Genomic DNA, 24,443 nt, shown 5'->3' with positions numbered 1-24,443 from the left:
CTGATTTTGAACATTTTTGCAATTAGAAGTATGCATCTAGGACTAATGGTTGCGAAAATAAAGGTCTTTGCAGGTTAAAACGGAACACCCTGTATATCACTAGAATGGATTTTTTTTCATCTACGGAACCTTACCCCTATGTCAACACTCTTATTAAGTCTCAATTTACGGGGTTTCGTTTTACGCGGCATTTCCGTGGAACGTAACCCTCCGCGTAAAATTAGGGTCTACTGTACTCTATTATTACAAACTTCAATAGCATTTTAACAAATAAGAACATAATGTTATGAATGTTAAATTTAAACTACAAATAATAGGGAAATAAAATAAAATAAACATAAAACGTTTTGACAAATATTTTGTTTTAGGTAATTTTATATTTGAAACTTAATAAATGCAAATTCTGTTACACACAATGTAACTTTGAAACTAAATGGAGACTTTAAAACTTGGGGACTTTGAGCCTGGGCGCAACGGCCATGCCTTAATTGATGCCTATTCTAAACGTAATAAAAGAAATCGGAGTTATTCAAGTAATTTTCAATATAGTTAATTTCAAGTAAATTAAAATTTGATGATGCACTGAATGGCAGCCAATGAGTAAGCACTGTGAGGTGTTAAGTAAATTATAAAGAACCAATAGTGTTTGCGGAAAACCTGTGTTGAGGAGGTCCGGGTGACAAAAATCGTCAAATTTTGCATTTTTTAAAAATTCATTCAAAAAACTTCTCCGTCTGCTTAAAAGGAACTTTGAATCTTGTTTCAATCTTAATTAAAACGAAAGATATAATTATATTTGTTGCATGCATTTAAATAACATTATATTTAACTAACATTAACTTTCCGATTTTTTGCATCCAAACTCTTATAGTCCAGTCAATAGATACATTTTACCTTGCAAAAAATGGGGTCAAAGATTTTATTTTTTCAATTTGTACATATTGGTGCCGACATGGAAAAACCAAGTTATCCAACACGAAAAACCCCGGGAGAACTTTTGGGGGCCGAAAAACCACAAAAATTTATGACTTTTTTTGTTTTTTCCAAAATATCTCCGAAATGGTTCAACTTAGAAAAAAGTTTTGAATGTAAAGTTTAAAGAACGTAAAATTTCCTACAACTTTTGCATTTACAACTTTTTTGTAGCACAAATAACAAGCTTGTTATAGCTCTTTGAAAATAGGCAGTTTTCCTCCACTCCGAAAAAAAATCTTTCACACCGGAAGCAAGGCATCATAACTATTAGAACTTGAACAGAAACTTTAGTTTCAGAGAGTTTATTGACAGTTAGAGTAGTTTGAGTTTCTTGCTCCCCCTCCCCCCCCCCGCTGGACACAGAGTTGCAATTCTGGCTGACAGATTAGTTCCCACTAGACTCCAAAAACAAACGATGTATTATGAAACTGAAATACATATATACACATTCATTTAAAGCACATATGACGATGCAATAATAATAAAAAAAAACCTTCCCCACTGCTCACGAACTAACTTTTCTGATCTGACAAAGGTAGTCTTCATCAGACTCCAATAATAGATGATATATTGCTATTTGTAACTGGATTACACAATATATACATTCATTTGAGGGATATAATTCGTACATTCTAGTCTAATTATTGCAAACAGAGATGCGATTTTTAAATATTAATGTGAAGGAATGAATATTAGGCAGCTAATAAGCAAACAATCAACACAGTCATGCATCCTATGCTCTGATACAATAATAATAACAAACCCTCCCACACCGCTCACGAACTAATATTCCTAGTCTGACAGAGGTAGTCTTCAGTCAGACTCCAATAACATATGATTTATATTGCAGTTTTTAATTGAATTACATAATCTTCTCATTCATTTAAAGCACATAATTCATACCATCTATTCTATTACAAGCGAAAATGCAATATTCGAATATAAATGTGAATGAATAAATATTAGAGTGATAATAAGCAAACAATAGACATAATAATGCGTAAATAAAGGTACAATAGTAATACGTAATGAACACTTTGAAAAAATTCTGCAGAAACTGACTTTTTGAAGCATGAAAAACCCAAAAGAATTACCTTTCAAAATGAAAATTAAAATGTAGAAGCTTAATACAGATTAATTACAGACAGAATAATACAGATCTAAATTACAGAGAGATTTATTCGACCTTAAAGCAAATAGAGAAAGGACAACAGAATACGCTGTGTATCTTCTTCGAAGCCGTTTTGAAGGTCCAGGTTCTCCCGGTTCAGAACCTGTAGGGGGTAGAAAGAAGCTGTGGTCCTTTAATTGTTCATCTCCTTCTTCTTCTTCTTCTTCTCTATTTTGAGGTATATGCTTCACTCTAACACAGTGGCTTCACCTCTATTACTCCAAAAAAAATTTCTGTTTCTATTTGAAACAAAAGGAAGGACAAGGTTCAATAATCAGAAAATTCGACAAAATAATAAAGAACGAGAGGCTGAGGGCAAGAAAGATGCAAAAAGGAAACAAAGCAAAATCCCAACTAGGGGGAAGCCCAGGAAGGAGAACACCAAAAGGAAAAGGAAATTATGAATCAATAGCCTTGAGCAAATCAATGAGAAGGGACATCAAGCGGCGAGAAGCATGAGCGGCCGAGAAAACAAGAGAGAAGGACAAGGGGACACATCCCATATAGGCGCGAATTCTGTCTCTTTCCTTATTATATTTATTGCAGACAAGAATGGCATGGTCTACTGTATCAGGAGTATTACATGTTAAGCACAGAGGGGAGTTACTATGTTTGATTCGGTGCTGGTTGAATTGCGTGAGAGTGGTACGGGTCTGAGCTCTTGATAGCAGGACATCTTCATATCGATTTTTTGTTAAATTGTGTTTGCTGTTTCCTTGACCATTTAAGTGGCTGTATCCGATATAGTATTTAGATCTGTTCCAGGAAGTTGTAGCTTTATCTCTGTGCTTTTGTTTCAGGTTCTGTATTATGTCTTCAGGGGCAATCCAGTTGAGAATGAAATTTTCCCCGTGTCCCATGTTAGCTAGTCTGTCTGCAGTTTCATTTGCTTTGATTCCCACGTGGGCAGGGGTCCAAACGAACTCGAGTGTATCATCTCCTTGTTGCGGTAATTCCAAAAGCTCCTGGAACAAATCATCTTCAGCAGTCTCATCGAAAGATGAAATTTCTGCAACATTTTCACAATTTGTGCCACTGCAGTGTTTGCACGTGCTGGAGCATTTTAAACCTGCCTTGTGACAAGAACAGGCTCCGGCTCCAGTACAATTTTTCTTGCAGGTACAAAGCACAATCTTCAAAAGATTCTGAGTAACTGAATCTCTTTTCGTGTCAACATGCATTAGACCTTGCTTTCTGCGTTCCCAACCCCATTTCTCTGGTTCAATTATGTTGCCCAACCAACTTTGAATTTGGTGGTAGAACCGATATGAGTGATAACGTCCAGCATCCTCCCCCCCCTCCTCCCCGCACTTTGGAGGTAGCCCTGCAAGATTTATCTTAATCCTGTATGCTAGTTTCATAAGAAGATTAAATTGCAAAGTATCCAAAGGTAGGTTCAAATACTTAAGGTCACCTGTTTATAATATTTGCAAAATGTTTTCTCCAGCTGCAGCTAAGGCATCATAATGATAGATTGGGTCCATAAATGCTTCAATAGCTTCCTTAATTTCTGGTTTTTTTTTTTTTTTTGATTATTTTGTACAACTTAATTTTGCCTTGGCCAAAGATTGCCGAAATCGTATCACACCCACTAAACGCATGGATGAAAAGAATATTGCTGGGGTCAAACTTAAAAGATATAGTGGGGAAAAAAACAAATCACAAGCATTCCCTCTTCCAGGTTTTAAAAAGAACAAGTTGCTGATCTGTATTATTCTGTCCTAAAGCTGTCATCAGCACCAACAGATCTATGTCCTCTCGCCCACTATAACAACCTTTTCAATTTCTTTTGCCTTTGAAAGAGCAGTAAGTAAGTTGGCATCATCTTGAGTCTGCCTGACTTAAATGCCACTCTTCGAAATATGTCTCAAGAAGTTGAATAAGAAAATTCTTGTTGTTATAATTTGCCAGTAATCTTTCTTGAGGAATTTAGTTAACATGTTAGGTTCAACCATTACTTCAAGGGAAGAGATTGATTGCTCATTGATAAAGCATTTGTGACAGGCAGTGTGAATTGTCACTTCTTTTAAGAACTTCAAAAAACGCTGATGTTCTTCATTTTGCCGTTTTGCGCTGCATCTTTGAAGATTTTCTATTCCCTTCTCCTTCACAATCTTTATTTCGCATTCATGCAAACTGATTTCGCATATAATAATAATAATAATTATAAAAAAAAAAACACCTTGGTCAGGCGTAATCATTTCTAGGGAAAAAATTATAATACAGAACACACAAATTGATAAAACATACTCTCGCTCAAACCCTGAAGTGACCAACATGAGTAGCTATTGAGTCGATTCATCTCATTTGGAGAAAAAAAAGGGGGGGATGGAATGCGGGTGTTTTGTTTAAGTTAAAGGGAACGGAGCCATTTACCCTCAACTGTGAAAGACAAATGATTTCCAAGGTCACACTGCCGGCGTTTCTCCTTTTTTCCTCCGTTATCCGATGCGCTTTCACGCACTTCGCTGGGGGGTTCAGAAAAAGTGTGACTTTCAAGAAGCTGTAACTCGCTTGCTTTTCATGCTACAAAAATGTTGAAATGACAAAAGTTGAAGGAAATTTAATCCCCTTTAACATTTGCATTGGAAGTTTTTTTGTAATTTTAACCATTTTTGAGATATTTCGAAAATACTACAAAAAGTCACAAATTTTTGGGGGTTTTCGCCCCCCAAAACTTCTCCCGAGGTCTTTCGTGTTGGATAACTTGGTTTTTTCATATTGGTACTAGTATACACAAATTTAAAAAATAAAATCTTTGACCCCATTTTTTGTAAGGCAAGCCCGTTTTTTTCTACCTATTGACTGGACTATTATAAGTCAAGAACTGATAAAGTAATGAAATTGGGAGCATATCTTTTTCAAACAGTTTAGGCTCTCCTCTGATATGCCCCCCTCTTGGCGAGATTTTAATTTTTCGCTCGATACGAAAATCGCCAATAAGGCGATAACTTGGCAACCCTGGTTTTGCAACTTGAACGCTGGAAAGTAGTTTCTCGAAGTCTGTCTTTTTGCACGTGTCTGTGTGGTAGGAGGTAGGTGCTCATATGTTCCGCTCTTAGGGAGATTTTAAGTTGAATACTCTAAAATAAAGTTTCAATTCAAACTTTATTTTAGAGTATTCTTTTTCTTGTTGTTTTTTAATGTTAATTTAGTTGAATTTTCTATTTTAATTATGAGTTCGGTTTGTGATGTTGTCCAAATGTATCAATTGAAATTTTTGAATGAATCTTCTTTTTCTTTTTCGTCAGGTCGTCCAACGTTTGGACGTACCGGAGTCCTAAATAGATTTTTTATATTTAAACTAATTGAAAATAAAGAGGTTTTTTTAGAATTTTTAAGGGAAATTGGTTTACTTAAGAATGAAATGTTATGTTCTAGATGTAATTCTGTTATGAAAATTAAAAAAACTAAAAAATGTTCAGATGGGTTAATTTTTTTTTGTAGAAAGGTTATTGGGGGTGTTGTTTGTGGAAAAGAAGCAACGATCAGGAGTGGGTCATGGTTTAGTTCTAGCAAGTTGAAAATAGAGGAGATTTTTTTGATAACATATGAGATTTTAATTGGGACCAAAACTGCTGATATTGAAAGTCAATATTTTTTTTCATCACAAACTTTAGCCGATTGGCGAAATTATATTAATGAAGAAATATTAAATTACATTGAATTAAAATCCGAACAAATAGGGGGGGTTGGGAAAGTTATTGAAGTTGATGAATCTAAATTTGGGAAAAGAAAATATAATCGGGGACATGCAGTTGAGGGACAATGGGTTTTTGGGGGGGTTGAACGGGGTTCGGGGAAAACTTTTTTGGTTGCTGTTGGGGATAGGGGTAGGGAAACTCTATTTTTGGCAATTAAGCAGTGGATACTACCAGGCACGACGGTGCACTCCGATTGTTGGAGGGCATATGATACATTGGGGGAGGAGGGGTATGAGCATTTAACATTCAACCATAAACTTAATTTTGTAGATCCAGAAACTAAATGTCACACTAACACAATTGAATCCACATGGAGACACGTTAAAAGTACTCTACCAACATATAATAGATTAGGGGATTTTAAATTTTATTTAGCTTATTATTTATACAAAAAAAATTGTGAATACAAAAATGAGGATATGTTTGTAAAGTTTTTGGAAATAATTCGCGAAATTAATTGGGTGGAGTACAAAATACAAGTAAAATAAGGTTGTTTTTTTTTTGGAATTTTTTTTGTCTAAACAAACATAATTTAAATATTTTTGTAAAGTAATGATAATAAAAAATGGGATAATTTCCCTAAGAGCGGAACATATGTGCACTGCCTCACGTGAGGAAGTAAAAGAAAAGTAAAAAAGGTAAGTGAACATATTTTGAATTATTGTGTTTTTAGTGTGTTTCTGGTAGTTTGTATTTTGGTCTGGTTGGCATTTTTGTAGCACAAAAATGGTGTTAATTTCACATAAAATCTGTGACTTTATTGTATACTGAACGGAGGAGATCTGTGACTTATATCCGACTGTGATGTATATTAAAAGTCGGAGGGATAACGGACCGAGCGGCAGCGAGGTCCTGGCGAGCCCGAGGTCTCATAGTACTTTCGTAATGAGACAGGTCTCATTACGAAAGTACTATGAGACCGAGGGCTCGTATCCCGGAGAAACAACGGAAAAAAATTAATGCATTAATTTCATTAAATAATTAATGACATAATTTGAATTTTTCCTGTTGGCGCTAAAAAAGCATCGCTAAGAACGATGTATGACATATGACGTCATACATAGTTTTCTTGGCGACGCTTTTTTGGCGCCAACAGGAAAAAGTCGCCAAGAGGGGGGTATATCAGATTTGTTCCACAGTTTACTTTAATTTTTATTCGGCAAATTTTAAAAAAAAAGGGTAACTGCAAATTTTTTTTTAACTATCTTCGAATTTTTTGAAATTTTTGTTTAAATATTTTCTATTTTTTATTGAATTAATATTTTTTTAATCGCCGAATAAAAATTAAAGCTCAGCTATTTGTGCATAATTTTTGAAAAGAAATTGAAAATTGACCAAGAATATATTTGAGTTTTAGCGATTTAAAGCAACCCCATTAAAAAAAATTAAATTTAAATAAAATGTTTTTTCTTAATTTATGTTATGATTTTGCTTATTAAATAGATGGTGAGTCAGTGCAAAAAATTTAAAACTCTAAACTGTTTAAGAATTTTTTTTTTTCAAAATGTGTCCCGGACCCCCTGAAAGGTATTTTAGGTGTCGTTCGGAGTAAAAGCAGCGTTACGCGATAGTCTGAAATCCGAACAGGGAAGTTCATTCTTTGGTACAGTAGGAAAAAAAGAAAAAAGAAAATAATATTTAAAAAAAAAGAAAATTAATTTGAATTCTGAAATTTGGAATTCAAATTATGTTTTTCGCAATCACGAACTGCGACAGGACCCTACTCATTGGAGTTATTGTTTCTAGAAACGGCGTCTGTCCCTCCAAGCCTGCCCCTCCTCTTGGGCGGTTACGTGTGCGTAGTTGTGTGTTTGTGTAGGTTTGTGTGTGTGTGTGTAGGCGCGCGTTCGTGTAAGTGTAGCCTTGGGTGTGTGTACGTAGACCTGTGTGTATGCACGTAAGCGTGTGTGAGTGTATGAAGTCGTGTGTTTGTATGTGTTTGAGCGTGCTTGTGTGTAGGACATGGACGCCTCCGAACAGGAGAAGCGGATAGCTCAGGACCACAGGGGACAGCCGCGCCTGCAGAAGTCGGCGGGCGGTGGTGCTGGTGTCCCTCGTCCAAGCTGAAAAAGAAACCGGACGCCAAGAACGGTCAAATGAAAGCAATAAGCAATCGTGATTGCTCCAAAAAAATAATTATTTGAATTTTTGGCATTTTAAATTCAAATTATGTTTTTCGCAATCACGAGCATGTGTGTCTTTGTGTAAGCGTGTGTCTTTGTGTAGGTGTGTGTCTTTGTGTAGGCGTTTGCGTGTGTGTATGTAGGCGTGTGTGTCTTTGTGTAGGCGTGTGAGTGTGTGTATGTACGCGGGCGCTTGTGTGTGTGTATGTACGCAGGTGCTTGTGTGTGTATATATATGCGCGCGCGTGTGTGTAGGCGATGGTGAGTGTGTATGTAGGCGTGTGTGTATATGCATGCGACAGTGTGTAGGCATGCTTGTGTGCAGGCATGTGTGTGTGTATGTATGCATGTGTGTATGTATGCCTGTGCGTTAAGAGCCATTGTCTGTAAGGATCAGGCAGGTTGTGATTGTTGACATTTTTAATTTTCTTTATTTTTGCAAATGTTGTTCCTTATCATGAATGTAATGTTTGTGCAAAATATGAGCTTTGTCTGCCTTACCGTTTTTGGGAAATTAAATTTTTAAATTTAGGGGGCGTGGCACATTTTTGCGTGTTTAAGTTCTTGTTGCTTTAAGCGCCCCTATAATGACATGGATTTTTAAATTCTATACTATTATGTGGTCTTCTTAGATACTATTACAGCTGTCAAATCGGTGTCACTACGAGGGCGACGGCCACAAACTCCGTTTAAAAATGACCGAAAATAAATTTTTTAACTACATTCAATGCCAATTTTCTCAAAGCGCCTTCATGATGAAACCAACGTTTTTACATAAATTCCTAGCTACACTTGCATACATCAAAAATATGTAATAAAATTGGTGTCACTATAAGGGCGAAAGAAGATATTGGAATTTTTATGTGATAAATTTCTCAAAAATGCAAATGTTTAAAATCTACTCTCGCCCTCATAGCAGAGATCGGAAACTAATTAAGTTTGATAACTAACATGTTCGTCTAACATATGAAATAAAAAAATCGGTGTCACTCCTATTATTTTCGGAAATATAATCATTCGAAATTAGTATGTTATGGAGCTATTTAAAAAAAGACTTTTCTAATTCGAATGGCTTTTTGCACGGTTTGTTTTAAACTTTAATATAAAATTACAGTAGTGACACCTAAAATAATATGTTTCTAATGCTTTTTATAAAAAAATGCTTTATAAAAAGCATTAGAAAAACAGTAACACGATATAGGTACAGATGGACTTATTGTGTAATGTGCATTATGGCTAAAATAGTCGTACTAATATTCCCTAATTTTTTATCTGTTATTTATATTAAAAATGCAACTATTTATAACATAATGTCTTAAACAGTGATGAACATAATGTATTATATAGCGAGCATTCAAAATCTGAAACATAGTTTGAGGATGACGTAGAATAAAACAAAGAAAACATAAAAAATCAAATCACCCAGTTTCAGAGAGACGGTCATCTCTTATTGATATCTGGTAATTTTGTAGCACTAAAGCTTGGGAAAACATAGTATCCCGGAGAAATAATAGAAGTTGACCATTTGCAAGTAAAGGTCAAATGCATGGCAAGAAGGATTGGAATAAATAAATTTATTTGACTGGAGAAAAGGCGAGTATTGGTATGATAATCTAAACATATTATGCACAATAGATCCACCTGTACCTATATCAAAACGAGCATTTTCTATTCAAGATAAAGACGCTCTTACCGCCCAAAGCTGTTTACGTTAAACGTTGCTTCTTTGTAATGAATTTAAAATAAATATGGTCAAAACAGTATCTGGGTGTGATAAGATTAAATTAACAAAATACATAAATAAACAAATAAAATAAATTAAAAAGAATAATAATAAATGAAAAAAAAATGCACCACAACATACTAACTTCGAATGATTCTATTTCCAAAAGTAGAAGGAGTGACACTAATTTTATTAGTTCAAATGTTAGACAAACGTGTTGGTTATCAAACTTAATTAGTTTCAGATCTCTGCAATGAGAGGGCTAGTTGTATTCAGATTAGAAAATGGTTAACTCCTACTATTTCTCTGGGATACCATGTTTTCCCAAGCTTTAGTGCTACAAAATTACCAGACATCAATAAGAGATGACCGTCTTTCTGAAACTGGGTGATTTGATTTTTTATGTTTTCTTTGTTTTAGTCTACGTCATCCTCAAATTATGTTTCAGATTCTGAATGCTCACTATATAATACATTATGTTCATCACTATTTAAGACATTATGTTATAAATAGTTGCATTTTTAATATAAATAACAGATAAAAAATTTGTGAATATTAGTACGACTATTTTAGCCATTATGCACATTACACAATACGTCCATCTGTACCTATATCGATTTACTGTGTTTCTAATGTTTTTTTTTTATAAAGCTTTTTTTTATAAAAAGCATTAGAAACATATTTTAGGTGTCACTACTGTAATTTTATATTAATGTTTAAAACAAACCGTGCAAAAAGCCATTCGAATTAGAAAAGTCTTTTTTTTTTTTAAATAACTCCATAACATACTAGTTTCGAATGATTATATTTCCGAAAGTAATAGGAGTGACACCGATTTTTTTATTTCATATGTTAGACGATCATGTTGGTTAGCAAACTTAATTAGTTTCAGATCTCTGCTATGAAGGCGAGAGTAGTAGTTAGATTTTAAACATTTGCATTTTTGTAAAATTTATCACATAAAAGTTCCAATATCTTCTGGCGCCCTTATAGTGACACCAATTTTATTACATATTTTTGATGTATGCAAGTGTAGCTAGGAATTTATGTAAAAACGTTGGTGTCATCATGAAGGCGCTTTGAGAAAATTGGCTTTGAATGTAGTAAAAAAAATCATTTTCGGTCATTTTTAAACGGAGTTTGTGGCCGTCGCCCTCGTAGTGACACCAATTTGACAGCTGTAATAGTATCTAAGAAGACCACATAATAGTATAGAATTTAAAAATCCATGTCATTATAGGGGCGCTTAAAGCAACAAGAACTTTAAAATCTGCAAATTTGAAAAACACGCAAAAATGTGCCACGCCCCCTAAATTTAAAAATTTAATTTCCCAAAAACGGTAAGGCAGACAAAGCTCATATTTTGCACAAACATTACATTTATGACAAGGAACAACATCTGCAAAAATAAGAAAAATTAAAAATGTCAACAATCACAAATGCCGTAAACTGCCTGATTCTTACAGACATTGGCTCTTAAGGTCTGGCGCAAACAGTCTCAGGACGCACCCTGGAGACAGTTTTCGCTAGAGGAGCAGCCGGGAGGGGCTGGTCGACGGTGGTGCTGACGAGGGGAAAATAAAACCATTGGAATTCAAAACAGTCAAATGAGAACAATAAGCAATGTGATTGCTCAATAATAATAATAATAATACATACATACAATACAAATGAAACTGATACATACACACAAAAGAATTTTTCCAAAATAATACCCAAGAGACTAAATTATTTGAAGATGAAGAATTATAGAGGAGGTGTATTGCGCGTTGTTAACAGTATCATCGACCTGTGTGAATTCTGAAAGAGTATTTTCAACTGCAGGAAAGTCGCGTGCACTAAACAAGGTCCAGGCTTAGAGACAATTCAATAGAGGCATTAGTTTTCTAACTATTGTTGGTTTTTAGTTATGGCATTTGTTCCTTCATTTTATATTTGTTCACAATACGTTTTATAAATAATACAATTTTCGCACAAAATTATGAAGTGTGGCAACGAAACAATATGTTTTCGATCATTTTCTGAGAAATTTCTAATGCCGGTATTCCGGTATCACGTTTTAAAAATACCGAATACCGTTATTGAATTTTTGGTCCAGGATTACAATCCCTAATTGTATAGAATAAATGCCATGACATCTAACCCTGGACGCATTTATTTCTACTTGGGGAGAAACAGGAATAATTCTTATATTACCACAAAGCCAAAGCATACTATTGGCTGATGAAATCGTCTTTCTTTATCCCTATTTCAACAAACGTTACCGTTTTTCATATTTTGGAGTTTAAGTTATTAGAGTTATTATACTATAGGACGACACAAGAATAATGAACTATGATTGCAAAAATGAGGCTTAAGATTTAAAATCATGGATAAATAGCAGAACATTAATCTCTTGATATTTTTCTGGATAAAAGGAAATACAACTTACTTCTCTATACAACCTTTCTGCTTTCTTCAAATTGAAATTTTTTGCTGATGGGAGAGAAACAAAATATGTTAATCACCATCAATCCAATTTATACCATAAAAAATGTGAACAAAACAAAACAAAAGTTTCAAAAAAAAAAAAAAAAAAAAAACATGCTAATCACTTCAACGAATGCTTATATAGTTCATATTTTACTAACACCAAGTAATATATTTTTTAAAAAATACGTTTCTCTGATAGACCTACATTAGAGACCTACAGGGGACACCTCAAGAATTCGGTGTTTCACTGATGTTTTTGCTTTGTGAATGTCGACATTCATCAAGTTTCAGTATTTCACATTAATCATGTCCCCACTTAATTCTTATACTCCGTGACAATCGCTGAAACCTATGGCAACAGAGAGGGCGCTACAGGGAATCCCTGTTCCCATTACGTTGCCATTGATTGGTGGATGCAGGAGCTCCGCTCAGCGCCTCTTGCGATCAAAATGGGCGACGTTTAATCAAAAAGAAACAAACCTTTGAAACCTTGACATTGATTGGTGGATGCATACGCTGCATCGGTTTAACACAGAAAAGTCATAAATTGTCAAAGCTCGTTAAGCGCGGGCGCCATCTAGTGGGGCCATGCATTAACACATTTATAAAATAATGAACACGTTTACGCAACGTCCACAATAAAACACTATGTCAATTAGTAACTATCAGATTTAAATGTCTCCTTCTCAGCTATTACCTATTTTGACCCTCTCACACATTAAAGTACAGCATATATTGTACTGTCATAATATTCAATCTAAACATAAGTTGTAGTTTAACTTTTTAGTTCTGTTTCTAAATTATCGCTTGTTTTCATTTCTGTTCATTTCATCACCTTGTTGTTTAAGTGCACTTGAAAGCACTATGATTTGATCCTCATGCGAATCAAAGGAAGTTTTGAATTGGGTGATTTCTCATTTTTCAAAAATATTTTTCTGAAAGAGCATGGTCGAAAACATGGGGTGAATGACTTTTTTTTTTCTTAATTTTGACTTATTTTTTCTCATGCCTACATACACACAAACACATGTCTACACACACACACACACGCACGTCTACACATACGTACGCCTACACACACACCCGCGCATGCCTACACACACAACCACGCACGTCTACATACACACACGTACACTCGTGATTGCAAAAAGCCTAATCTGAATCCGAGATGTCAAAAATTCAAATTTTCTTTTTTTTTTAAATTAATTTTTTGTTTTTTTATGCGTCTTGTATTGTTCTTTCTCTCTGTGCAAAGTCCACACTCATCCTGTCAATGAATTCTTATTGGATATGACGAGTTATAGCTCTAATTACTGCTTGTCATAGTTGGCACCAAGGTTGCCAGACGCCCCGGATTTCAAGGGACAGTCCCGTATTTTTTAAAAATTGTCCCGCGTCCCGGGGAACTTCCATACGGGACGGCTAGAGTCCCGTATTCTAGCTGATAACATTATTACACAGAACGAGACATTATTTTAAGGGAAAAAAATAAAGTGAAACAGAAAATGAAACAATGATCAATAAGAAAATCGTGTGGCAGCAAACGCAAAAATTATTTTCCTTCTGATTTGGTTTGTTTGTTTTTGTTTTGGCGGCAGACCATGAGGACCGAATGGTTGTTCATTCTTTGCTTATTGACTATATTGGAAATATAGTCATAAATATTGGAAATAAGTCTCTGCGCATGCGTCGTCAATCGCAATGAAAACAATTTTTATACTTTTAAAAGCGACATTTTGTGAGGTTCAATGCTTTGTTGCAATTGAATTTTTCAGATTTATCAAGAATAGACGTCTCAAAAATATCTCCCCCCCCCTTTTCACTCCTAGAAACCTGTCCCGTATTTACTGTTCTTTATTCTGGCAAGCCTGGTTGGCACACTATCACTCGTAATCAGGTTATCTTGTGTAAGAAATTATATGCTCCACGCGGTTACATTGCGTAACACTGGACAGGGATCCCAAGATTAATAACTGGGATCTCCATAATTGCGTAATGGGGCTTTCCGCGATTGCCTACTGCGCAGATGCATGAGAGCGCCTGAGTTCATATGGCTATAGACAGTCGTGAAGGCATGACTGGAAAAAACCTCCTGACCGAATAGCGGGATAACTTTATGGCATATCTTTTGACCGCTATTCGGGAAAAAGGGCAAATTGGCTGCCCATCATGTATATTGTGTCAGTGAGTAGAAAAATTAATTAGTTTGTGTGTGTTGTGAACATGGTCTCTTTAATTCTCTCCCTCTCCGAAAGTTGATTTATGGAAAATGTGAAAAAGAAGAAATGGCGAAGATCCTCTTCATCTTGCCAACTCTTTTGTTCAATTGCGCACTTAAACTCTTTAGTGATAAAAATTTCAAATGGTCAGAACTGAACAATGCAAAAACTTACCTCTTAGCCACCTAAGAAGAATGATATCGTTATCCTCTGGCTTAAGGTCGTTCCCAAGATTCTTTTTAAACTATAAAAAGGAAAATTTAAATTCGTGTGTTAAAGACCTTTGCATAATATTTTATCATAAAAAGAGCAACACAATATTTTCTTCTTAGATGTAATTGTCTGTGCTTTTGTAAAAACAAAAAATGCATTTTAAAAACGTTATTGACTCTAACATTGGTGGTCTAGTTTGCTTCTCTGCATTTAGTTAATTATTAACAATTGCTAATTGAATATGACAGTGACGGAAGAGGCAGTAAATGCATACTGCAAGATACCCCTCTTCTAGGGTAAATGAGACAGAACTTAAAGCGGAAAAATTGCTTCACATTTGGCATTAAGTTTGTTTCGATGAATTCATCATAGAATAAGGCCATATTTTCAGCTTGCAGTTGTAAATTTGTTCTTTAAATTAGATGGAAATTTTATTTAACTATGTAAATATCTTATATCCACTCACAATTACACTGTATAATGAACTTTGTCTCCTTAGATTAATGAAAAGAAAAATGGTAATTGTGATGCTTCTACAAAACAATCTCCGTATTTAATTTCCACTTTTAGTAAATTAAAATCCTGCACTTCTTACAGAACTTAACATACCTGTTTTAGGGCTTCTTTCTGTACATCATTTAATTCTTCCGCGTAATTTCCCATTGTGCCTAATCCAGCGGAGATAGCGCTGTAAAATAGAAGCTTTATTGTACCGTGGTATTTTTGATTGCTATTGATATAATGTACACAATACTTTTTTATGAGAAAGCAAGATATGTCAAACTAACAAAACATTATTTCGTGCTGATTCTTGAAGATTTGGTATCCATATTTGGCATGCATATTCAAATATGTTACTCAAATATAAAAAATATATTTGAATATGCACTGACAATCCAAAAGAATATTACATATCGTCGCCTTAGAACAATAGTAAGACATCTAATCCCAGTAATAACAGTAGGATATCTTTGTTGCTTTTTTGCGACGATATTTCCGAAAATTAGTTTCTCATTGCTAGTGTACTGCATAGAGTAAGGAAATTTAAAAGAGATGACGCGCCAATGGTAAAAAAGAGACGAAATTGAAGTCGTAGTGGATACATTGGCAAAAAATGGGCGGGATTATGATGATGTGGTCTCTTCGCGAGACTCTCGAGATTATCTTTCTTGACTAATAATAAAGCTGAAAGTCTGTATGTCTGGATGTCTATTACACGCATAGCGCTTAGACCGTTCGGCCGATTTTCATGAAATTTGGCACAAAATTAGTTCGTAGCATTGGGGAGAGCAACTTGAAGCAATTTTTCAAAAATTCGATTTTGTTCTTTTTTTATTCCAATTTTAAGCCATCATTGGTGGATTTAATTCCTCTGCAGCAAGACCGAGCGAATTACCATAACATGGTCGAGTAAATTACCAAAACATGGACGAGAAAATTACCATAACACGAACGAGCAAATTTACGATAAATTTTATCTTCCAACAATTACATTTCTTATGTTGTGAGGAATACCTACAGTTGAGGCAAACCTAACCTGTCAACGTTGTAATGCTGTGATTAAGATCTGTGTAACCTTCCCAATTACGTCTAGTTAGGTTTGCCCAAATGTAGAAGGATCTCATACATGGTCACGAATACAGGGGTGAAGGGCGAAAGTTATCAAATAAAACTGATTTATAGCGGAGAAACAAAAAGAAGGTAACGATTACTTGGTGACTGACAAATACAGAGAATTGATTTTAAGGTCATTTCATGGTATTTCGCCCAAATATAGAGCCTACAACATGAGACATTTTAGCCACAAGTATTTAATTTACTGTTTGATTCGCACATTATTTTATTTTGTCGGTTATTTTGGGTGTTGATGGGACTAACTCAAAATAAAATAATGTGCTAATCAAACATTAGATTGAATAGTTATGGCAAAAATGTCCGGAATCTAAATTTGGAGAGAGTACTGTGAAATGGGGCTTTACTTGACGAATGAAAAAGAAAACTGATTTTACGTGACGAATACAGATTTAAAAAAAAAAGCTGATTATAAGTAATGAATACAGAAAAGAAATTTGATAAACGATGGTGAAAACAGAGAACAAAACTGAATTACTTTCGTGAAGCGAATATTTTCAACTTTTAAAACATTTCCTTGATAGTCAAAATTAGCAAGGGAAATCTGATGATACATAATCGACAAATTAAACTTAAACGAGGAAATAAACATCTTTTAACGTCCAAAAATTAGTTAGATCTTATTTAGTTATCCTCTTGGATCTATTTCCTGGTTCCATCTTTCATCTTGGTGATCAAAAGCTGTAAGTCAATACAAAGTTTTTTCAAAGGAGAAATTAACTTTTGTGATTTACGATAACTTATTACCAAATTTGAGGCAGTTTAGAAGGACAATAAGTTACAAGAGGAAAAAACTAAATATAGAGTAAAATTTGTTTGTGTGATTGTCAGTAGAAAAACAGTTTCTTAATAATGAATTTTTTGTGTAAGTTTAAAGAAACTTCTCAATATTTAATTCGTTCAGCAAAATAGACTTCACCATATGGAAGATTTAATAATGATGAAAAAAATGAATAAAACGGAAACTAGCTAAAGTGTAGGACAAAACTCTAGAATGAATTTAGAGTACAGATTTTTCCCCCATCTTTTTCATACCTTTGTCCTACACTCATTTACCCCATTAGTTACACGTAAGTAAAAAGAAAAAGTACTTTATTAATTTTTCCCTTAAATCATTGCCCTAGTATGTTACCCATTAATTAACATACATAAGTAACTAGTGATCGAATGTACACAATTTCGTCCGCAGTTTTCTTCATTTTCAAAGTTTCTCTTTGTGTATTTTTTTTTTTTTTAATATTAAAAATATAGTGGTATACAAAGAAAACTATGCAGCTCAAAGTTATGTCCAAAATAATTTTCAAAGTCATTGCTCCATAATATACTATCTCAAAACATTCTTAAAATTTTTTGCTTAAAAGAACAAACCAAGATCACTTTATCTTAATTTAACTGTAAAGGAAGAATAATATGCAACCTTAATTTTTGAGTGTGGAGTTTCTATTTTAAGGTTAATAAAACGAGCATTTAAAGATAATGAATTTTCCGTGAAATTTTCAAAATTCCAAGAATTACTCTTTAAGGAAGTTGGTTCTGCGTCTTGAAAATTCACGAAATTTAACTCGTAACAAGAAGTATCATTAAATTAAAAATTAAAAAAAAAATGTTCGAGAAAAATATTCTTTGTACAGTCGAACTCTCTTATAGGGAGCCCTGTTTTAACGAAAACTTGGATTAGGAAATCAAAAAGACTTTGCTGGAACAATGTTAAGTCAATGAGAACAAAACTTGCTTTTAATGAGCAAATCCCGCATAAAGCGAGCAATATTTTTGTAATTCATAAAATGCCTGTTGATTTCCTTCTCAGAAAAAATTATTCTATTTTTGGAAAAAATCCATTAACATTTTGAATTCAACCGAAAGTTCGAGATAAGACATAAATCATGAGAACAAGTGATGCCATGGCATTTTTTAAAAAAATTCGTAGAGCAGAGGAGTATTTAAAAATTATATATTTGTCGAAGAGAATGTTATCATTTCTGAGAAATACTTACGAAGATATTGTAGCTGAAAGTCAAGAGAGAGGGGGGGGGGAAGGAAGCAACCACCGTAACGACAAATGTGAAGAATTCGAAGTTAAATACTTGGCTTCTAAAGTGCAGAAAAACTTCAAACTATTTTGAAGCCACGGATTCAAATGGCGGTGTTTTTCGGATCCCACATTCCTCAAAAACAATAACAATATAGAGCCAATAAGACAGTTCAAATCAAATAACCAACTTCTTTGGTCCTGTACAGAAATGTAAAAATAACAAAGCAAGCATGTATAAATTGTTATGTTTTTTTCGTGAACCCGTTTTTTACGAGCACGTGGTTATAACGAGCAAATAACGTGGTCCCTTCGCGCTCTTTATAAACGAGTTCGACTGTACTAAGTTTAAATCTGCGGCTTATATTATCTCCCGATTTCCTCCAACAACCACCGCATATTCTACAGCGGCGAAATATTGCTGCGCAATTTCATTGCAAATTCACTGCCGTTGACAAAGACGTGACAATAATGTAGTTCACAATTCGGCGGAAATGAAAACAACATTGAATGTCATAACATCATCAAACGCCATCAGCAGTTTTCGGTAATGATACGATAACATCAAGGATGTATGAAACCAAGAAAAAAAATGAAGAATTTTCCTGTTTAATCTATTTTAAATTGTTCTGGATTGCAGCGTTGAACTCTCGTCATCGTAGTTTAATAGGCAGGGTTATTCGAAAAGGATTGTTGGGTTTTTAAACGTGTATGTTTCTGACAGTAAAATAGGTACAAAAACGATTTTTTTTAAATTACATAAAACATTCTAAAGATGTTCTACGACGGAGGGGGGGGGGGGGGGGCTCCGTGACTATCTGTTAGAAGTCAGGGTTGCCAGGTGAAAATTCAGGAAAATAGCCAAACGGCTTTTTTAAATTGACCTAAAATAGCCAACTTGTAAGGAAATCGCCTTCCTTTCTAGATATTTTGGAAATCCTTACGGGGTGCACGACTTATATAATAACGAAAAAAGTTTAAAATAGTAGCATTCGAAAGAGTATATTGAGACTTTTTTTAATAATTAAATGACCCTGCACTTACAGACAGGCACGGATCCACGGGAGGGGAACTGGGGGAACGTTCCCCCTCCAAAATCCCAAGTGTACCTAAAAATTTTCAAAAGAGAGTACGGGAAAATAATTCCGTTTTTCAAAACTTGAACTATAAGAAAGGCGCCAGAAAAAGTAAGGAGAGAATTTCAAAAGCGGATCTAAAAAGAGGAACTGCTGGAATGTCCCCCCCCCCACACACACACTTTAGAACGTGAACTAAGGCACCAGGAAAAGCAATTAGGCAACAACAGAAACGGATCCATGGAGGGAACTGGGGGAACCTTCTCCTCCCCTCAAAACCCCCATATATACCTAAAAATTTTCACAATAGAGTGTAGAAAAAATCTTCTGTTTCATAGAACTTAAACTCGAGGAAAAGCTCCAGAAAATTCGATCAAACAACAGCAGAGGCGGATCCCTGGAAGGAAACTGGGGGAACGTTCCCCTTCCTCTAAATTCTCATGTGTACTTAAAAATTTTCACAACGTATTACAGCGAAGTTCTCCAGTTATATAGAACTTTAGCTTGAAGAAAGGCGCAAAAAAAAAAAAAGATAGGAGAGAATTGCAAAAGCGGATCTAAAGAGGAGAACTGGGGAATGTTCCCCTCTTCCCTGCATAAAAATAAATAAATAAATAAACACAAACCTGTTTAAACTGTTTTTTTGCATTTATTTGGTGAAGGATTGATCATTATATTTAAAGCTACTGCAATTCAGTGGCACTATTAGAGGTGGAGGCTGGAGGAAGGGGGGGGACACAGGGCGACAGGATCCGTGATCCCCCAGAAGGCCGAGTAGAATGTTTTTGTAAAACATTTCCTATTATTAAAGAGAAAAATAGAACGTACCTTGGAAACAGTCGCCTTTTTTAGTCGGTCTAAAAATAAGAAAGTCTTCATAATGTCGGAAGTCCGCTTCCTCCGCCAATACCTTTAAAGCGCGTCTCAAATCTTGTTTTCAGGACTTCAATTTTGAAAATTTTAAAGGGGAGAACTACCTAACACCTTGCATTCTTATAACATCGAGAATCGTTTAAAATTGCTTTTTTGGAGCTTCAATTTTGAAAAATTGCCAAACCCCTGACGTTACCAAATATGGTCTACAGTCATTTATTTAAGATGTCGATAACGAAAAATTTCCGGACAAGAGTCCGAATGCTCCTGTAGAAAATCTGAACATTGAAAAATTAAGGTTTTGAAAAATTGAATGAGGAAAGCGTTTAAATCCTTTATCACTAAATATCGCTCAAAAACTTCGTTTTCTAGGACTTCAATTTCGAAACATTTTTTGGGAAAAGCCCCAGAACCGTACTGCTCGAAGTATTGTCAAAGTTAGTCTGTAACTGCGTTTTTGGAAATTCAATTTCAGAAAATTTAGCGGAGGGATTTTCGATTTAAATCTATTTTACAAAAAAACGGAGGCAGCCCTCCAAAAAAATCCCACCTCTGACCCTACCGTCAATAAATATCGCCTATAATTGCGTTTTTAAAACTTTAATTTCCGCAGGCGGCCCCCAAACCTTTCTTTTTCGTAACATCACCAGAGGCCGTCTAAAACTGCGTCCTTAAGACTAAAATTTCAACATTTTTTTTCAACAACCGCCCTATCAGATGGTGAAAATTTTAAAAGTGCACCCTCTATAAAACTTTTGTGATTGAACCACTGGTGCAAATATTATTTCCTTTAAGCACATACAAATAGAAAAATGAACTAACTTTTTAAACTAATTATTTAAGAATTGTACTTTTAGAATTTGTAATGAATACATTTTTTTCATAAGAGGCATTAAGAAGCAGTAGATACGTTGTAAAACTCAATATTTATGGTTATTTTTTAATGAGTAATTTCATATAACTCCCCCACCCCCATAAACATACTTGCTAGAAAAGTTCCCCTCCCAAATCCATAGTCTGGATCCGCCCCTGCTTACAGAAAGTTTGAATGTACATAATTGTTTAAGCCTGTGATGCCTTTTTTACCTGAGGGCTGCGCCTCAAATTAAGATAAATCTCGCTGGCGAAAATTCAAACAAAACTTAACACTAGAATAACGGCGATCCTTGTATACCTAGAAATAAGGCGCGGGGGGGGGGGGGGGGGGAGAGAAGAAATCTGCATTGTTTCCTCCAGAATGGATATTTGTAAAAAATAGTTTAAAATAAACATATTTAAATAACTGCAGTTTATTTAAGGGATGCAGAGATTTTAAGGATGTATAATAAGCATTAAAAAAAGTTTCATGACCTTTAAAATAGCCAGTGCTGTTTTATTTGCATTTGAGAAACTGGCGGCTGATGCTCCTTTTTATGTACAGAAATATTGTGAATGCTTCAAGTTCATGCAACGGTATGTTCTAAGAGGCATTTTTGAGTGTCTTCAGCATTAGTATTTTCCGTTTTCCACGAGAAAGCACTTGACTCCTCCTTCGTCACGTGGTACCCGATGATTCTATTTCGCAGTTTTCGGCAGAAGGTATATTCGGATCACAGCATTTTGTTGTAAAAGCAGCAGTTCTTAAATTGTAAGAACAACTAAAATGACAACAGACAAGTGATGTAAAGGACACTAACACTTTTTCACACATTAAAATGCACGCCCAAGTTAAGGCTGTCTGGTTGACCCTTTTAGAAGCGCAAGGATTGCTTACCGATCACCCCCGAGTAAAATGGAAGTCTGCGTTCTAGAAGGGGGGGGGGGGGCGAAGTGCCTTCTCGTGAAAAACGGACAATAAATATATTTGCATCTCTGTTTTCTCAAAAGGCTCAAAATCACACGTGCCTACACTTTTAAGTATAACCCTTTAGTTAGGGGTTTAAAAAAAGGTTAAGTTTCTTGAAAACTTAATATTAATTTACAGCACTATTATTTAGGAAAAGTCAAGGAAGGATTAATCTTTTTATGAAAATACAGAAGAGTAATTAGCAAAAAAAGTTTGCTTGGGGTCAAAATCCTTCCGTAATTCTGGTGTTAAACATATTTAAAAATTTTTTAGGTAACATGGAAAAACATAGAGAGGGACCGAAAATTGCAAAAACAAAGAAGGGTTGTTACCTTAATTATTTTGTTAATAATCAGTTTGCATCACTTTTTCAGGAACCAGTTTCTGAGCAATATGATACCAAAGTTGTAACATTATGCTTAACCGTTAAAGAAATCTGTGTTAAAGAAATCGGAAGAAAAAAAAACAGCAGTGTGTGTGGAAAAACTTTTATGTTATTTAAAATGGCAACAGTATTAGCCAAGCAGTTTGGTATATATACCCAGTGAATTCATGTTCAAGTGGGTTAGTTCTGTTATGATTTTAATTTATGTTCGTTCATTTTAGTTCATAAATTTTTTAAATAAAATGTTATAAGTTAATTGGTTTCATGTATCTGTTATAACCGCGTGGCAGAAGAGAGTAGGAAGTTGTTTCTCGACAGTGTGAAAGTGGATAAAATTTGAACAGGATATGTAACTATGCAGTCGACTCCCGCTACAACGCGATTTGACTTACGCGAAGAAGGTTATAACGCGCGTTTTTCACGAGCAACGAATTTTATAGCTTTAGCGAATTTCTCACTCGCAACACAAACATACTTGGAAAGGAATCACGGTACTAAGTGTCGGTTTCGTAATTGACTGCTGAATATTGATTTCGTGTCGTCTGCCTTGTCTAGTGGTCAGAGATGTCTGACCGCGACAGGAAGGTCCGGGTTCGAATCCCGGCTCGGTCATGGACGTACTTTCTCTCTCCTGCCCTTGTCCTTTCTTTGTGTGAATGTGTTGTTCTGCTGTAAATGGTTGCCTACCCTATAAACGGGTTCTTATGGCATGTGTGTACTGTGGAAGTCGGACTTCACACCAAATTACGGTACAGTTGGGAAAGTGAAGCAGCGCACCCCAAATTGCCAGCCTAGCTGGCACACGACAACAACAACATATTGATTTCGTGAATGTACTTTCATCCTTTAAGCATCACTGACTGCGCAAGTTTCCACACCGCACTAGTCCAAACATAACTTTATTAGTGTTTATAAATAACCACTCCACATTTTTCATTTATTTGTGCTTTATATGAAAGGTGATGACATAAGCATGGCACCTAGGCACGTTGTTTCATCTAAAGTTTGTGAAGAACAATAAGCGAAAGTTTGCGACAGTTTAAGAAAAACATATTAGAATAACGATCTGATTGCGCATCATAAATCATCATCTTCAATTTTTAAGTTATAAATATAACTATAACTGTACCTACTGTGTGTGTACGGTGCAACATTTTATTATTACCACATACTGTACGTACCGTACTGTTTTATTTTATGCCTCCCTCTCTCCAATTTATCATTGATTTTGTGCATCGATGCAGTATTTTATGTTGAATAATGCAGTTTTTTTTCAAAAATACAGTAAAAGTTCTGCTCCTTATGTAAGAAACGGTAATAGAAAGTAAAACAATTGTCTAAAACAGTTTGAAAGGTATTTAAAAGATGTCCAGAATAGTTTGATATTATGTTAAGAAAAAAAATCATATACATATCCTTTTCCACAACGCAAAATTTCGACTTACGCGAGGAGTCTTGGATCGCATCCCTCGCGTAAATCGGGATTCGACTGTATATTTAGGAAGAGTGTGAACTAATAGTAGGAAATGAAAAAAAATAATCAAAATTTAAATTTGACGCGAAAACTTCTTTTTGTCCTAATAATTTAATTGACTATTTCCTGAAATAGTTAGGCTTGCTAATAGTATTGCTTTTTATCAAGAAGTATCTAAAATGAAACAGGTTAATTTTAAATAATACTGCAGTAGTTTCTATTTGATCAGATATTGAATTCAACGGAATTTCGTGAAAAATATACAAGAAAGATATGTAAACAAACAGGAAGTTTGAATCATTTAAAAAAAAAAAAAAAAGATTTTGTTTCTTTGAAACTAACTGAAATGAAATGAATAGCTGGGCCATTCCACCGTCACGTGCGGGACAAAAAGACGATTAAATTTCTTTAACATTTTGTCATATCTCTTAATATTTTTAATGAAATAGCAGAAAGTAAATTTTTTAAATCTTTACAGTAGATACAAAGATACTCCTGATATAGTTAAATGACATAGTTATATTTTCGTTAAACAATTTTGCTATTTAA

At 34.7% G+C, this 24,443-nt stretch overlaps 1 protein-coding gene across 1 annotated transcript in view; it reads right to left on the bottom strand.

Moving 5' to 3' along the window:
• LOC129225936 (SEC14-like protein 2) overlaps nt 1-24,443 on the bottom strand; it is an 80,078-nt gene that overhangs the window by 40,737 nt on the left and 14,898 nt on the right. Inside the window, exons 2-4 of the mRNA XM_054860478.1 lie at nt 15,210-15,288; nt 14,562-14,631; nt 12,128-12,171 (exon numbers count right to left, since the gene is read on the bottom strand). Coding sequence (XP_054716453.1) covers nt 12,128-12,171; nt 14,562-14,631; nt 15,210-15,263 — 168 coding nt within the window. The 5' untranslated portion in view covers nt 15,264-15,288. The remainder of the gene's footprint in view (nt 1-12,127; nt 12,172-14,561; nt 14,632-15,209; nt 15,289-24,443) is intronic.

This window comes from Uloborus diversus, chromosome 7 (genome assembly GCF_026930045.1).
Source record: "Uloborus diversus isolate 005 chromosome 7, Udiv.v.3.1, whole genome shotgun sequence".
Taxonomy (NCBI): domain Eukaryota; kingdom Metazoa; phylum Arthropoda; class Arachnida; order Araneae; family Uloboridae; genus Uloborus; species Uloborus diversus.
The sequence above is the reverse complement of the archived record's forward strand: the minus strand, read 5'-3'. Positions and strand labels throughout refer to the sequence as shown.